General features: G+C 34.8%; 1 protein-coding gene across 2 annotated transcripts; it reads left to right on the top strand.

Moving 5' to 3' along the window:
* The first annotated feature begins 899 nt into the window (after nucleotides 1-899).
* On the top strand, nucleotides 900-16,482 carry il12rb1 (interleukin 12 receptor subunit beta 1). 2 transcript variants are annotated; one of them, XM_051122296.1, is made up of 15 exons: nucleotides 900-1,119; nucleotides 3,188-3,311; nucleotides 4,859-5,034; nucleotides 5,121-5,257; nucleotides 5,342-5,375; nucleotides 7,861-7,980; nucleotides 8,094-8,173; nucleotides 8,250-8,469; nucleotides 8,667-8,807; nucleotides 8,899-8,997; nucleotides 12,494-12,643; nucleotides 12,809-12,958; nucleotides 13,104-13,188; nucleotides 14,542-14,611; nucleotides 15,016-16,482. In XM_051122296.1, exons 1-15 carry the CDS (start codon nucleotides 1,065-1,067, stop codon nucleotides 15,373-15,375), a joined length of 2,001 nt encoding a protein of 666 aa, XP_050978253.1. In that variant the 5' UTR covers nucleotides 900-1,064; the 3' UTR covers nucleotides 15,376-16,482. The 2 variants fall into 2 exon arrangements, with proteins under 2 accessions (XP_050978253.1, XP_050978252.1); XM_051122295.1 differs by having other exon boundaries at nucleotides 3,185-3,311; nucleotides 15,016-16,480.
* Nucleotides 16,483-17,168: the final 686 nt, after the last annotated feature.

The raw sequence follows: 17,168 nt of genomic DNA, 5'->3' as shown, positions 1-17,168 counted from the left end.
CAAAACAAAACAAAAAAGCGAAGCAAAACAAAACAAACAAAAATAAAAAGTGAAGCAAAGCTGGGGGTCTACCAAATAAGCCATGCTTATTTCAGTTAGTCTGACTTATTGTCACTTGATTTGGCTTAGAATAAGTCAGACTTACTGAAAAATGCCTGGCGTATTTGGTAAATCGTTTTATGAGACAACCCTCTGAGCAAAACAAAACAGAACAAAACAAAAAAGTGAAGCAAAACAAACAAAAAAGAGCAAAGCAAAACAATACAAAAAGTGAAGTAAAATGAAACAAAAGTGAAGCAAAACAAAGTGAAGCAAAACAAAACAAAAAGGAAAGCAAAACAAAACAAAACAAAAGAAGGCATTAGTAAAATAGCATTATAAAAGTAGGTTCAACTGGTGGTAGATGATGCATTATGAGGCATCATTACAGGTATTACTCCTGTGATGATTGAATGAAAGGGCATTTTTGCCATTGGTTTTTTAAGTCAAGTGTAAAGTATTTATAAAGTTCTAAGTTTTTTATTTGTTTTGAAGGGTTTGTATGTTTAGGAAGAGGGAGATACTAACAAATGAAAAGAGGATGTAGAAATGTTTCAGGGGTCAAATCCTGATTACTCTAAAGCACCACTTTACTGAAAGCCGCCTACGTCAGGTTAATGATAATTTAGTTGGAAAGCATTCTCAACAGGCTCCCACAATTAGGTTTATGATCTGTAAACAAGCCATGTCGCGTCTCAGTTCTGCATGTTCACATTTGAAGGTGAAGGCACAACATTTGGAGTGTAGCAGGTAACCAAATGTGCTTTTTCTCATGAAGTGAGAGAAGCTTCCCCTGCTGCTCTCGTGTTGTGGTTTGTGGTGTTGCAGTAGTTAGCACCTCATTCTGTCCCAGAAACACACATGACTAGTACGTACAAACTAAACACCTTCAGCTTACTTGAGTCTAGACGACTTCAGACCCAACGACTCTTAACATAGCGCTTTTCTGGCTACAATGGTCGTCTTCAACCACCTGTGTACTGGTCACGACTTATGAGTGAGGAGCTTTCTGAACACTAGAAGCGATGAGGATGATAGTGGCTGTGCTGGTGCTTCTTGTTTCTGTCAGTCTGACTGAAGGTATGTATGTCATTCACTTTTGTCTGTCATGGCTGATAGCACATATGCAACACCACAGAGGGAGATGATATTGAGATTAGATTGATAGAGTTTTACGGAAGTAAAGATATAGATTTCAGGCGACTGTAATCGTGCTTTCCTGTCAGATGGTGTGTAGATTTTATCAGAGCTGTGAACCTGTAAGTGCGCGTTTAACTAAACCACCATTAAACAACTAAAAAACCACAGGATGTAAACAAATTAAAGGAACGGCTTTTTTTTGCCAATGTTTTTATCATTACATCAGACCCATTTAAAAAGTCACATGCTTATTGACATGACTTCGAATGGTTATACGCTACTGGTCGAAAGTTTGGAATAAGTGAGAGGTTTTTTTTGTGCTGTTGAAAGAAGATTCTAATAGCTGCATTCATCTGATCAAAAATACAGTAAATTGTACAATATTATTACCATATAAAATAAGTGTTTTCTATTTGAAAATATTTTAAATTGCAATTTATTCCTGTGATGCAAAGCTGAATTTTCAGTATGATTAATCCAGTCTTTAATTATCCTTTACATGATTCTTCAGAAATCATTTTAATATGGTGATCTAGTGCATATTAATATTAATGGTTCTTATTATGTTGACAGTTTTTACTGCTTGAAAAACAGAATTCAATATATAATTCAAAAGAACAGCATTTATTTTAAGTAAAAATATTTTGTAACATTAAAATGTCTTTACTGTCACTTCAGATTTCTCACAAAAAACTACCCAGACTTACACCAAAAACTGTTTTCAACATTAATAATAATAATTATATTAGAATTATTTTTATCACGTGACACCGAAGACTAGAGTAATGGCTACTGAAAATTCAGCTTTGCACCACAGGAATTAATTAAATTTGACAAAGTATTAAAAAAATCTTTCAAACTGTAATAATATTACTGATTTTACTATATTTTTGATAACATATATACAGCATTGGGGAGTAATGAGACTTCCAAAAACTAAATAAATAAATATAATAAATAAAAAACGTACTTATTCAAAAATTTTACCAGTAGTGTATATATATAGTGTATATATATTTATATTTAAATGTAATTGTCTTTTTTTATTATTGTACTTATTTATATATATTGTATTGTGTTACACATTTTGGGTAATGTATTCTGACTACTTTTTAGATTACATTTAGATTACTTTTTTTAAATCAAACTTGTTTTAAACTCACCATCAAACGTACCATAATAATATAAAAAATATGTGAAAAAAAAAGAGAAATATATTCCATTTTTTAATATATATCAACATCATAAAATGCACTGAAATTATATTAAACCAAAGTGGGCTTAATGTAAGAACTGCAGTGGGTTTGTGAATTGCTAAAATGCTTATAATTAATTAAATCATAAAAATGTAAAATAAAAATGATTTCAACCCTTCAACAGTAAATATAGAAATATTTTATTTCTTTACCTGCATGTTAATGTGACCACTATTAATCATATAACTGTTAACATGCAAATAATTAAAATATTAACTTCCTCAGATATATTTCAAGGAAAAAGGGGTTTGGCTGACAAAAAACGAATTTGGGAATCCCAGCATTATGAGCAAATATTAATAAACATAAAAACAATGACATGACATGGTTAAAATCTTCCAGATTTGAAATATTTTATGGCCAGACTTGGTACTTGGTCTAATTGCATAAGACATGCTATTTTCCATCAAATTCATGAGCAGGGTTTGCAAATTTCAACATCTGTGAATATATGTCAGAACTAAATGGTATGACACAGTAGGATTTTTTAGAAAGGAAAATTTAAAAGAGAGAAAAATGAAAAATTATGAACAATTCACTGCCATTGTGTGAATAATATGTATAAAAAGTAACATTCTGATTACCAGCATTTTAAAATGTAATGTACTCTAAGTACAAGTACTTAATCTTTGGAATCTGATACCTAATCCAGCGCTGTCCTTATGTGTGTATATACTGAGTTACAGTTAAATTTACACAATAAACTTATATATGTTGTTTTTCTTTTCATCCTGTAAATGTTCTTAAAGCAGCAGGATGTGTGTCTACAAGTAGTCCACGCTGTTACAAAAAATCAACTAGAGGAGAAGAGGACTTCACTTGTGAATGGGACAAGAGAAACCCTGAGAAGAATCAAATACACACTGTTTATGTATGGTGAGTTCAACTCACATATTCAGCAAAGTCATGAAAGTAACACAAGCAAATCATGTTGTCATTATAGTTGCAGTAAGTAAACATTTGAAAGGCTGTGCTTTTTATTGTGCATAAAAAACCTAAGTATACTTTGGGTTTAACAGGTACTGAGGCTTAATAATGCATGTCAGTTATCAGAAATCTAACAGGGTTTCTGCAGGTTTTATGAGGGTAAAGACTTTTCAAAGGCCTTTTTAAGACCAACTAAAGAAAATTTAAGAGAAAAAAAAATCAAAAGGAAAACAATACAGCAATATGTTCTTTTAAGTATAGTTCGAGTTTTACTTTCACTTTCAAATTAGCAGCAGTTCAGCTCTAGCAATTGTTTGTTTTTAGTTAGTTTCCGTTTTCTCTCTTTTCCACGCTTTCCTTCAGTAAAAGCGGTGTGCACATTTTACTTTCACTTTCAAATTAGCAGCAATTTGGTGTCAAGCAATTGTTTGTTTTTAGTTTGTTTGAGTTTTCCCTCTTTTCTTCACTTTCCTTTGGTTTTAAGTAGCTTGTAAAAGCATTGGGCCTCATTCATGAAACACGAGCAAAGCGTCACTGTCACTATTTACCCAGCCTAAATAGAGGAGTAGTCAATACTGGTTAGTGCTTTTCATATTTAGTAAAATTCTTAAAAATGAAATGCTAGTAATATGTTGTCGCCGTGGATATCCTAAATCATAGCAACCAAAGCACCTCAGCTGTTCTCAATTGCACCACCGGCTGGCTGTTTTCAGAAGAGCGTCTGACATTTTTTGCATCTGGCTAAAACTCTTTGGTCGACACCAAGCGGCAACCTCCTGCTCCCTCCATTGAAACCAACACGGAAGTGACTTAAACTGCAATTCATCGACTGGCCGCTAGAGACTGGCTCCAAAAGGGAGTCAATCCCATAGAGTCCCCATGTTAAAATGCCTAATTTTACAGCAGAAAAAAATATGTTCACAGCCTGGTACAAAAAGTGGTTTTGGTCTATATAGCTAATTGTGCCCTTTATGTCAACTGTGAGGGGAGTGATTTTTTATAACGCATCCGTTTAAATTATATTAAGCCTATATTAAGTCTTGCATAATTTAGGGTGCGGCCACTTGAGTGACAAGTGAATTGCCACTGCTGTCACCACCGTCACGCTAGGCGGGCGTGGTTTCAGCAACCAGCTCAGCCCACGTCCCGCCTCTTTGCCCATTTTCGATTATCTGGGAGTGACGTGCAATTCCAAGATGGCGACAGCCGATTCCCGCTCACTAAGAGCTTCAGAAATGCTCTTCAGAAACCTACGGGTGACGTCACGGACACCACGTCCATATTTTTACAGTCTATGGTGGATACAGGTTATGGTGGATCTATATATATATATATATATATATAAATATAATATTTATGAAAGTGATTTTTACTACTATAAAAAAAAATTCTCTGATTTAGGTACTTTTGAAGGCTTTAATACACAGAAAAGCGATTTAAGACTTTTTTAAGACCCGTGGAAACCCTGTCTAACTCTTAATTTCTGGTGTGCACAGGAACAGTGAAAAGAAAAATCTTCTTACACGTGTGAATGCTGGCAATCAATCACAAACAAACATTCTCTTGGAGGAACTAGGAATCGTAACAAGAAAGACAGACATATGGGTACAGACACAATTGGGCAACCTCACCTGCAATTCTAGCAAAATCTCAGTCATCCTTGAATGCATGGGTAAGTTTATGCCGGTGCTTAAAAATATATTGGATATATGATAATCAGGATGACATTTTGCTAACGTATACTCATGTTGTCAACAGTCAAATACAGTAAACCTCAGATTATCAGAATGAATAGGTCAGCTGGAATCCTGGATCTCACACTGGACAAACCACAGGATGGGAAAAGTGCTACATATGAGATCAGATGGAGGGAAAGAGACTCTGAATGGCAGAATGTAAGACATTTCAGAAAATCTGATATTTTAAAATCTTGAAATTAATCTGGTACTTTGCTAATATGGTGTGTTCTCCGATTGTAGGCAACATTTGAAACTGAGCACTGGAGAATCCCAGGTTAGAGTCCTTATTCTGTTAATACAAATTATACATGTGCCGAAGAAGGTAGTCTGAACAGTCTGAACAGTGATTTGTCCTTGTGTTTATATATAAAAAAATTACTTAAAATGCATCATTCAAATAATGGTTTAAAGGGGTCAAATCAAATTCTGTGTCTCTCTTCTTTTAAAATCTTTTTAAATAAAAGAATTCAATATACTATGAAAACACTGTAATTTCCACAACTCACATTTTATATTTTTATAAAATATAATCTTATTAATAGGGTTTGGTATCATCAGAATTTTATCGATTCTGATTCTGCTTATCGATTCCGATTCTTAACGATTCCTAGTTTCGATTCCAATAACAAAAAAATTAAACATTTTTATTCTGTATTTTTACAAAGCTTTCTGTTCCAGCTGAATACCATGAGTAAAAATCAGCAGCCTACAGAACACTTAAGCCTAAGAAGAAATTTTGCCTATGGTTTTAACAAAGGATAACACAGCAAAAACTAGACTAATATAAGTTTCAAACATTAAATTGTTAAAGACAACTAAATGGTCAGTAATAAAATAGGAATAAGCAAATAACTTAGCAATAGCATCAATAAATACAACTGAACAAACTGCAGGTACAGAAATTTAAAGTTTAAAAAGACTGCATACACTGTCAACTTAAAATAATTTGTAACCTGGCTGCCTTAAAATTTTAAGTTCAGTTAACTCAAAAAAAGTTTATTCAACCTGAAATGTTAAATTATACTAAGTGACAACTTAGATATATGAGTTGAATCAACGTAAAATTTTAAGGCAACTGGGTTACTTACCCATCTGTTAAGTTTAGCAAACACAAATATCTAAGTTGTTACTTAGTACAACTTAACATTTCAAGTTGACTGAACTTATTTTAGTTGACTGAACTTAAAATTCTAAGGCAGCAGGGTAACAAATTATTTTAAGCTGACTCAACAAATTGTGTTTTTTATTTCTTACAGTGTAGTTCTCTTTTCATAAATAAAATATAGATTAATCCTCATTGACGTTGCAGAAATATTCAGTCAAGATCAGTGAATGATTTTTGTTCTTGTATTAACATCAGTGACAGGCAGCATGTTTATTAGGCTGCTGTCTCTTCAACACCGAACGCGCGCGGATCTAAAAATACTGTTACACATGCGTTTTCTTTCTCGTCTGTTTACTTTCACTTTCACTTTCGACAAAAAATGGCTGTGTTTATGATGATATGCTGACATACTTTTGTGCATATTGTCGGTAAATGTGAAAGTGAAGTCAGATCCATCCCGGAACGACCTTTTATGCAGTGGAAATGCACAGAACGGTTCGAGAACGGACACCGGGATCCTGCATCGGGACCGCTGTTCACTGTGCTGACACTTCAGATGTGCGCGTTGCACAAAAACAGTGCGCAAGTTCTTACATCGTTTGATTTCAAACTTTAAAATCACATTAAAATGTTATCCTTTTCCACATTTTCTGGGTTGGAGATGCACTGGGAACCCAATTATAGCACATAACAGAAAAAAAATCTGATTTTCATGATATGTCACCTTTAAATTATTAAATTAAATTAAAAAATACTTTAAAAAAAGAGATTGTTTCTGCAAATTCATACTCCACACTGCAAAGGTCAAGTCAAGTGCATCATGGGATACTCGTGATTTCAAAATAAAAGCTCAAACACTCACTCTGAGTTTACACGTTTTGATGTCCACATATTTAAGAAATTACAGTGGCTGTAGCTTTTCTATCATGCAGAAATGGCCAAATATTAAAGATTAGGTGGAATTAAATGTTGGTGAGTCAATAATAAACACTATAAGATTGCACAGTAAAGTGTAAAAACAATCGTCAGGCCGTTGGCGCCCTCTGCAGACATTTGTTACAATGCGAAACATACATTAGCTTTATTGTTTATACTAAATTACGTATTTTAATAGTTATGTTCAATAAAACCATATTACTTGCTTTTGAACAAATTAATATTGCCTAATTGCTATTATATATACTTTAAGTCATTTTTAAGGCTATTGTTCACTTATGTCTATACTTATTACTACAAAAAATTATCTAATTATAATTATCCGATAACTAGATGGATCGTCAGAATAATCAACAGATTACTTGATTACTAAAATAATCATAAACGACAGCCCTAATAAAAAAAGGTATGTCACTGTAGTTTCCAGGTGAAATGAACACTACAGGCAACTTTTCTTCCTTTTCACAGAAATTATGATTACAGGGACAGATTTGATTTATTACTGATTTAATGTTTATTTTTTCCCATAATGTAGAGAGAGCATTTGCTCACGGTTGCCAGGTTTGGAGGATTAAGTAAAGTCCAATTGGGGTATTTAAACTCTTGAAATCTGGCAACCTCAGCTATGAAAACTTCACATATTACTAATAAGGGTGAAATTTTGTATCCATCCATCCTAAAATATAAAAAAACCTGATTGAGATGAATGTGTTTGTAGTTTTCAACAGTTCCTACCAGATCCAACTGAGGCGGCAGGCCAAAGTGCAGTCACCTCTATGTAAGGACTCACTACATGCTCTCTGGAGTGACTGGAGCCCAGTGGTGGATGTTCCCTTAGGTTCGATTTCAGCTATATCTGTCAATGAATGCTGCAGTTTCACAGAGCAAATCTATTTTAATTGTAAAAGCATCTGAAAATATTCAAGTAACAGATGTAATACCTCTCTACAGAAATCAGGAACCGTCCTGTAATACGCTGGGTACAAACAAATCAGGCAAATGGTACCAGGCACATTAAACTTTCCTGGGATGTAAGTATGAAAGAAACAGCTGGTTAAAGATGAATAAAATATGATTTAAATGACATTAAAATGTAGTTTTCTTTAGGCACCACCTGCTAATGAGTCTGTAGGGGGTGTAAGTTACACTCTAAACCTCACAGTTTGGCCCTGTAAAAAACACAACAGAATAAAACACTCAACTGTGAATCAAACCTACAATACATCAATAACATATTCAAAGGCCAGGATTTCCCTTATTACAACTAACAAGGTTGGAAGTTCACCACAAGGGAAGCTCTTCATTCCTGCTGTGAAACATCTGAACTGTAAGTGTTAGCTTGGGTTTTCAGGTAGAGTATGTGTGTTAGAGTGCATGCACTTAAGTTGTGGGGTTTTTGGTGACTGAGAGTCTAAAAGTGATGTTAAAAATTACTCATATTCAAAAAATGTGTCACTGTTTTTTTTTTTTTTTTTTTTGAAAACAGTAAAGTGGAAACTCATATGAATTTTTGACTATTTTCAGACTGTGACTATGACATGCCCTCACATGTCACCAAGGCTAATAAGAAAACCTGCTTAGAATGGTACAAGCTGGAAGACGGTGAGACCCGACCAGAGACAGTAAACCACTCGTCCAATTATTCATTCAAGGACATTAAAAATAGTAATGATCAAAGTCATTCATCCAATTTAAAGCATCATATTCTTGTGTCGTATTAGCATGTGCTAACTTGTGTCTCTGGTTTTAATTACAGCGGTGGATAAATTTGTACGTCATTATTACTTTCTTCACACCAAGAGAAAGGGCCATTATCAAACTGCCATTATGTGTCCTTTTTACTCAAAACAGAAAGGTAATGAATGCTTTGGAATACATACCTAAGGATAGTCTCCTAAAGAAGACAGTCAGCAGATTTCATGCTGAAGTTAAAATATTTCTGTAAAGAAAATGTACTGTACTAAAATCATATCAAATCAAAGCCATAAGCCTAACACCATGTCCCAACCAGACGTGATGTGACAAGATTCCAGTGGCAAGCAATTGGGCTGTCCACTACAGTATGGAAGGCCAAATGGTTCAAAATGATATGCGTAAGATTATATAATATTACGCATATATAAATTATATGCGTATTTCACGTGTGAAATAAGTGTTGTTTGCACATAAAATAACAGCGCATTAAATACGGGTAAACAACACGTATTTAACACGTGTCATTTGCCATTTGACCTTCCATACACAACCAACAATTTACAAATAATTTACTCACCTCCTTGTCATCCAAGATGTTCATGTTTTTCTGTTTTCAGTCATAAAGAAACTATGGTTTTTGAAGAAAGCATTTCAGGATTTTTCTTCATATAATGGATTTGATTGGTGCCCCGATTTTGAACTTCCAAAATGCAGTTTAAATGCAGCTTCAACGGGCTCTAAACGATCCCATCTGAGGAAGAAGGGTCTTATCTCGTGGAACGATTGGTCATTTTTTTCAGAGAAAAAAAATTTGTATACTTTTTAAGCACAAAAGCTCGTTTAGCACAGGCTCTGGGATGCGCGTTCACGATGCTACGAATTAGTGATGGGTCGTTCTTGGACAAATTTTTTGAACACATTTTTAATGTGACTCGGGAAGAACGAGTCGTCTCAGGGAGTGATCGTTCAGTCGTGCATGCACAACATCCTGTTAGGTTCTGTACTGGAATTAGTTCACCTGTTTCGAGTCTTCTGGTTTTTCAAGTCGTTCGTTCATCTTATGGGGCTGTCACGTGATGAACGAACGACTCGAACCCAAAGACTCGAGAGATGAACTAATCAATTGTTTTTCCAGCTCACACTGCATTGGTTGAGCTCATGGGGCTGTCACTTTATGAACGAACGACTCAAACCCAAAAAATTGTCAGATAAGAGGTGAGGTGAGCTAATCATAGACTATAGACCCAGGTAAACAATGAATTAATCTTTTCTGTTTCTTATAGCTTTATAGTTTTGTCTTGTTTGTAGTGTGATCAACGTTTGTGTAAGCAGTAGATGTGTTAGGGAAGTAACATGTAACATTTTAATTATATTTTGCTAAAATGAACGAAATGACTCGAAAAAAGATTTGTTCATTTTGCTGAACGAGACTCAAAGGTCAGAGTCGGTAAAATGATCCGAACTTCCCATCACTACTACGAATCATGTCTAAGTTCATTGTCTGTGTACTCCAGCTCAAAAAGGTAGAGTATGGTGAAAAACTCCATCTTAATTTCTCCTACAACTCCAACATCGTTGTACCTTTTTGGTTGTAAACAGCATTTGACTTACTTGCACTTTCTTAGTCTTTGCTCGTTTGCTTTGTAAACACTGGGTCTGTAATTCCGTGTGACCTTTCAACGTGATTCAATAGTACGTTGTGAACGTGCATCCCAGAGCCTGTGCTACACAAGCTTTTGTGTTTAAAGAGTATACCAATTTTCATTTTCCGAAAAAAATTACAGATCGTTTCGCTAGATAAGACCCTTCTTCCTCGGCTGGGATCGTTTAGAGCCCTTTGAAACTGCATTTAAACTACATTTTGGAAGTACAAATTTAGGGCACCAATGAAGTCCATTATATGAAGAAAAAAAAAAAAGCATAATTTCTTTACGACTGAAGACAGAAAGACATGAACATCTTGTATGGACATACAGAGAAATAAAATTGCGTTACTCTCAGACCCTTGGTGCATAACAGATAATATCAAATACAAAAGGTAGAATTTTAATTACGAATAAATAGTTATACATATAAAAATACAATATACAAATAAGGGCACATGGCAAAGAGTGCAAACCAAACAGAGTAGTGCAGATGCGAACAGTATAGTGCAAATGGAGCTTCTAAATATAATTAAGGGACAGAGAGCAGTCTTATAACAGACAGAGAAGTAGGCATGAGGTAGCTAGCAGACCAATGCTGGACAAAGCGACTGGTGCAGGTCTGTGAGTGTGTGTGCATGTTTGCGTGCATGTGTCTGAGTTCAAAAAGTGCATGGGGAGGAAGAGGGGAGTGGGGGCAGAACCGGAAGAGAGTTGAGCTTCCTGACAGCCTGATGGATAAAGCTGTCTTTCAGTCTGCTGGTCCTGGTCTGGAAACTCCGCAGCCTCCTCACTGATGACAGCAGGCTGAAGAAGCTCTGCATTGGGTGGGTGGTATCAGCTGCTATGCAGAGGGGTTTTCGGGTGAGACGTGCTACGTGCATTTTGGTTGCATACAGCATAGGAGTGGAAGGCAACCCCCTAGGCCTACAGTAATGCTCAGCAGCCAATCACACTCACCTGTTCAAACTGGTCAAGTGGCCAGATGGATCAAAATCATGCGAATTGATGCCTGAGATCACAGGTCAAATATTGATTACATTTATTTGGATTACATGACATAAACAACAGGTAAACAACACGTATTTTATGCGTAAAACAACACGCAAACTATGTGTCCTCAACATGTTTTTTACCTGTTGTTTACGCATTAAAAATTGACACGTAATCCATGACAAATAGATGTAATCGATATTTGACACGTGATCTCAGACATCAGTTTGTGTGATTTTGATTCACCCGGCCACTTAACCACTTTGAATGGGTGAGCGTGATTGGCTGCTGAGCGTTAGGGTTAGACCATTTCTGTAGGCCCAGGGGGTTGCCTTCTATCGCCACTATCACTGTTGCATAACAAGTGTCTTTTTAGTTAGTTAGTGTGCATAGCCTCTGCCAACTAGACAGGCTCTTTGCACTTAGTGCAAATAGACACTCTGTTATTTTATTTATAAGTATTTTGTTTTATACTCTACACAAGGAGGAAGAAAAGCACAGATTAATAAGTGGATCCTTAGCACGTTACATGCGTTTTGGTGGCATAGAGTTTAGGAGTGGAAGGCCTAAAGTAATGGTTTAACCCTAATGTTCAGAAGCCAATCACGCTTACCTGTTCAAACTGGTCAAGTGGCCAGATGGATCAAAATCACGTGAATTGGCGTCTGAGATCACACGTCAAATATGTGTTGCTTGCGTGTTGTGCGGATCAAATACAATTACGTGTTGATTTTTTCAGACGCAAACAACGCGTCCTTGACGTCGTGTGTAGTTATGACACGGTGACAGGTTGAAGTTTAACTTCAAGCGTGTGTTAGATGACACATAAATATAAAATTATTGGAAATTACACTATTAAATATTCAATATTGTCTAACATTGATCAATTAAAAATATAAGCGATATAGTAGCAAGTTTAGACTATTTAGAGTAGGTTACTAAAAAAAATGAAGACCTCAGTATAGATATAGTCCATAATGATCTCTAATTTTCTCAGTGGAACATTTACATTTGTTTCAGCGCCTAAGAATGGTCCAGACAATGAACATTTGAATATTTCTGATATAACACATGAATCAGCTGTTGTAAGTTGGCTTCCCATTCCTGTGGTGGAGCAGCAAGGATTTCTACAGCATTATGTCATTTGGATATCACGACAGGGAAACACAAGTAAGCCAAAGGTTTACAGTATTACTAATAATTTATTTGCTATGTTAGTCACAGCTGTAGATATTTTTTTACTTGTATGATGAACAGCCTAACCCATTACAACATATCAACACTAAGGAGAATAAGAGGAGTAACATCTCTTGCTTTCTGTTCCTCTTGTTTTAGAATTCCATAAAGTTCCAGCAAATACAACCAGCTTCCTGATCAAGGAGCTCCAACCAGGGGCTTCTTACACCGTCTCTATAGCCGGAAGTACAGAAGCTGGTAATGGGCCGAACTCAACGGTGAACTTTGAAACAAACTCTAAAGGAAAGGGTACTGAAACACAATCATTGCAAAATGAGAAATGATTATGCAGAACTGAAACGTTTTTTTGAATGGTGGGCTTTTTGTTAAAGAAACACAATGAGGTGTGAGAATATACCCGCCTACAGCAAATATGTTCTGCCATTTCATTCAGGCTTATCATGGCAGGACCGCACCATCCTGGCCGTCTGTGTGCTTGCCCTCTTGGGTACTTTAGTCTGCTCCGTAGCTGCCAGGAGGTGAGATCACCATAACCCACAACAACTGATTGAGGAGCAAGATATGTTATATTGTACATAACCTGAAGCTTTACTAAGGTCATGGTTTCGATTACCAGGGAATACATGCACTAAAAAAAATCTGGCTTTATTCTAATTATATTATCGTATTGCTGAATCTTTTTTCTAATCATTTTGACTTTATTCTCAAAATATTATCAGAAATATATGAACAATACAATTTTGACTTTCTTAAAATGTTAAATCTTCAGTCGTGTATTGGTGGTAATTTTAAATTTACTCTCAAAATATTACAACTTTATTCTTGTAAATTTGAATTTATTCTTAAAATATTACAACTTTAATCTCAAATTGGTCATAATTTGGACTTCATTCTCATAATTTTGACGTTATTTTTAAAATGTTAAAACTCTTTATTCTTGTAATTTTGACTTTATATTACGTATTACGATTTCATTCTCATATTACTGCAAGTTTATCTCATCATTTAGACCTTATTCTCAAAATATTACAAGTTCAATCTTGAAATATTACAAATTTAATCTTGTATTTGTAGTAATTTTATTTTATATATTTTTTTAAAAATAGTACAACTTTAGTCTCATATTGGTCGTAATTTGGTCTTCTCAAAATTTTGACTTTATTTTTTAAATATTACAGTTGTATTACTGTAATTTTATTTTGTTTTTTTATTTAAAACTCATTCTCATAATTTTGACTTTATTCTTAAAATATTACAGTTGTATTACTGTAATTTTGTTTTTTTTAATTTAAAACTTATTATTCTCATAATTTTGACTTTATTTTTAAAATATTACAGTTGTATTACTGTAAATTTGAATTTATTCTTAAAATATTACAGTTGTATTACTGTAATTTTGTTTTTGATGTTTTATTTAAAACTCATTATTCTCATAATTTTGACTTTATTCTTAAAATATTCTTAAAATATTATTATTATAATTTCACATTACTGCAGCTTTATCTCAATTACAAAATATATTAAAATATTACAAATGTAATCTTGTGTTGGTTGTAATTTTGAGTTTATTTTCAAAATATGACATCATTTTTGTAATATGATGACTTTGTTCTTAAAATATTACAACTTTAATTTTGTATTTGTAGTAATTGTTGTACTGGTTGTAAATTTTGACATTATTTTCAAAATATTACAACTCTATTCTTGTAATACTATGACTTTATTCTCATGCTTTTGACTTTATTACAACTTTAATCTTGAATTGATAGTAATTTTGGCTATTCTTAAAATATGAAATATATATTTACACTTCTGTTAAATGTAAATGTATTTACCAGTAAAATTTCTTTAACTGTGTCTTTGTTTTGCAGAGTGAAGCTGTTACCTGAGGTACCCAGTCCTGTGATTGATACAACAGAATTCAGATGTCCGGAAGAGCAGGTTAGCAAAAACAAACTGCTGGAGAATCGAAACCTATAGGATTTCCAGTGAAACAGCGTCAATATTTTAAAAAGGCATGACTATTTGTGCTGAACATTATAATGACCCAAATTCTGAAATCTTCCTTCACTGTTGTGGTGAGGTCAAACTACCAACCACAACACGTCACGTCAGCACAACTGCAGTGATGTACTTTAAAAGTAGCTATCAGACAGAGAAAAAGAGTGAAGAAAAGCTAAACTGCAAAATCATCTCGCAGAACTCTGATGTGATTTACATAAATTACAGACTTAACCTACTAATGAAAGTGAAGCAAAATAAACGGAGGGTGTAATTAAATCAATCTCATTGTGCATGAGTCATCAGCGCATGCTATTCCAAATGAGAAAATGTTTGTGTTGCAGGACCTGAGCCAGGTGATGGAGGAGGTGCATGAATTCGTTCTCCTGCTGCGTCAAGATCTCAGCAAACCCAGGGAGAACATGACCCCTGAGCAGAGCACTTTACTGCAAGACTTTGGGCTTGTCGTCTTTGACGAGGAAGATGAGGAAGATGAAGAGGGTGAAGTTACTGACTTCAGCTCTGTGAAATCCTGTTTCTATCCAAATCCTAGTTACAGAGGACAGACGCTACATCTGCCAGAGCCTTTCCACATGACAGACAGCACTTCAAAGGACAATGTGGACACAGAGTCCACATACAAAAATGGCCTGTTCTTTGAAACAAGAGTCCTGGAGTGTGACAAAATGTCACTACAGTCGTAAACAAGCCTGAACAAACCTCCTCTATCTGCTGCATGTGTCTTCAGTACAAGCAGGTGCAGTCAGTTAGGGCATCTTCAGCTTTTCTTTAAAGTGCACCTGAGACATAATACTGGAAATAACCCAGTTCTGAGAACACTGTGCGATTCTCAGCAGTTACTGAGGTTGCAAACGCATCCTCACATTAAAGCTTTGTTGTGGTCAGTGACATCACACTCTGGATTCTCACTATGTCTATGTATGAAGCCAACCGCTTATTAGTGTTTTTACTAATAAAATTACGGTAATGTGCTCATTACATGCAGGTACCTTACTGTTCAAAAGTTTAGGGCTAGTAAGACTTCTTCAAAGAAATGAATATGTTTATTCAGCAAGAATGCATTAAATTGATCAAAAGTGACAGTAAAGACTTTTATAATGTTACAAAAGATTACCATTTCAAATAAATGCTGTTCTTTTGATCTTTCTTTTCATCAAAGAATCCAGGGAAAATTCCCCTCAGAAATGTATCACAGTTTCCACAAAACATTAAACAGCACAACTCTCTAAAACATTAATAATAAAAAGAAATGTTTCTTGAGCACCAAATTATCACAATACTTGACTTATGGGCACATTACAAGTATTTATTTTTTATAATAATATATAATAATAATCATTTATAGTATATAAGTAATACACAGCTGAGTGGTTATATATCCTGTTTCCTCTGAGGAAGCAAGGGAGGCAGTGTCTCAGAATATTGATACCATTTACCAAAATAAAACCATGCCAATATTACAAAATATAACATTAAAAAAAGTGTATAAATCACCAATTTTTCTAAAGAAACATTGTTACAATGTACCCCACATACAGGGCATGTTGTCACTTTTCACTTCCTTTCTTTTGAGGTAAATAACGAAAAACGTATGCAGTGTAATTATGAAACTAAGCTGTGAAAAATGTGAAATTAACGTGGATAAAAAATCATACTCTGAACCTCACATGGATTTACAGAAACTGAGAGATTCAAAAAGTGTTAGGTTGTGCCCCGCACTCCCCTAAATCACAGTGTCTGTGAGCAATATTTACCCAGCTTTGATTCCTGATGATTCGTAAATTTTCACCCCCTTGTCATCCAAAATGTTCATGTCTTTTTTTCTTCAGTCGTAAAGAAATTATGTTTTTTGAGGAAAACATTTCAGCATTTTTCTCCAATAAGTCCCATAAGAACTGAAATGGTGCCCTGATTTTGAACTTCCAAAATGCAGTTTAAATGCGGCTTCAAACGATCCCAAATGCGGTTGTAAACAATCCCAGCCGAGAAAGAAGGGTCTTGTGTAGTGTAACAATCGGTTATTTTAATAAAAAGAATACAATTTATATACTTTTTAATGCCAAACGCTCATCTTGTCTTACTCTGCCTGGACTGTTTTTGTTCCGGTTCATGACAGTTAGGGTATGTTGAAAAACTCCCATCTCATGTTCTGCCTCAACTTCAAAATTGTCCTATATCGCTGTTTTACTTTTTTGTTAAGTGTGTTTGATCTTCTTTGCATGTTCACATTGCAAAGACTGGGTCAGAACTTCTGCAGTGATGTAGGATGATTTTGAAATTATTTTTGAAGTTAAGGGAGAAAATACGATTAGAGTTTTTCAACATACCCTAACTGTCTTCAGCCAGAATACACAGAGTTCATGGAGAGAGAGGCAAGACGAGCGTTTGAGATTAAAAAGTATTTAAATTTAATTTTTTAAAATGAAAATAACCAATCATTTCGCTAGATAACACCCTTCTTCCTCGGCTGGGATCG

The sequence above is a fragment of the Labeo rohita genome, chromosome 11, assembly GCF_022985175.1.
Source record: "Labeo rohita strain BAU-BD-2019 chromosome 11, IGBB_LRoh.1.0, whole genome shotgun sequence".
Classification (NCBI taxonomy): domain Eukaryota; kingdom Metazoa; phylum Chordata; class Actinopteri; order Cypriniformes; family Cyprinidae; genus Labeo; species Labeo rohita.
The sequence above is the reverse complement of the archived record's forward strand: the minus strand, read 5'-3'. Positions and strand labels throughout refer to the sequence as shown.

Excerpts from the sequence above, each read along its gene's own strand:
- il12rb1 (XM_051122295.1), top strand. The coding sequence starts at position 1,065 with ATGAGGATGATAGTGGCTGTGCTGGTGCTTCTTGTTTCTGTCAGTCTG. Across the intron at positions 8,470-8,666 it reads TGCTGTGAAACATCTGAACT|ACTGTGACTATGACATGCCC; the intron begins GTAAGTGTTAGC and ends GACTATTTTCAG. Across the intron at positions 12,644-12,808 it reads ATCACGACAGGGAAACACAA|AATTCCATAAAGTTCCAGCA; the intron begins GTAAGCCAAAGG and ends CTCTTGTTTTAG.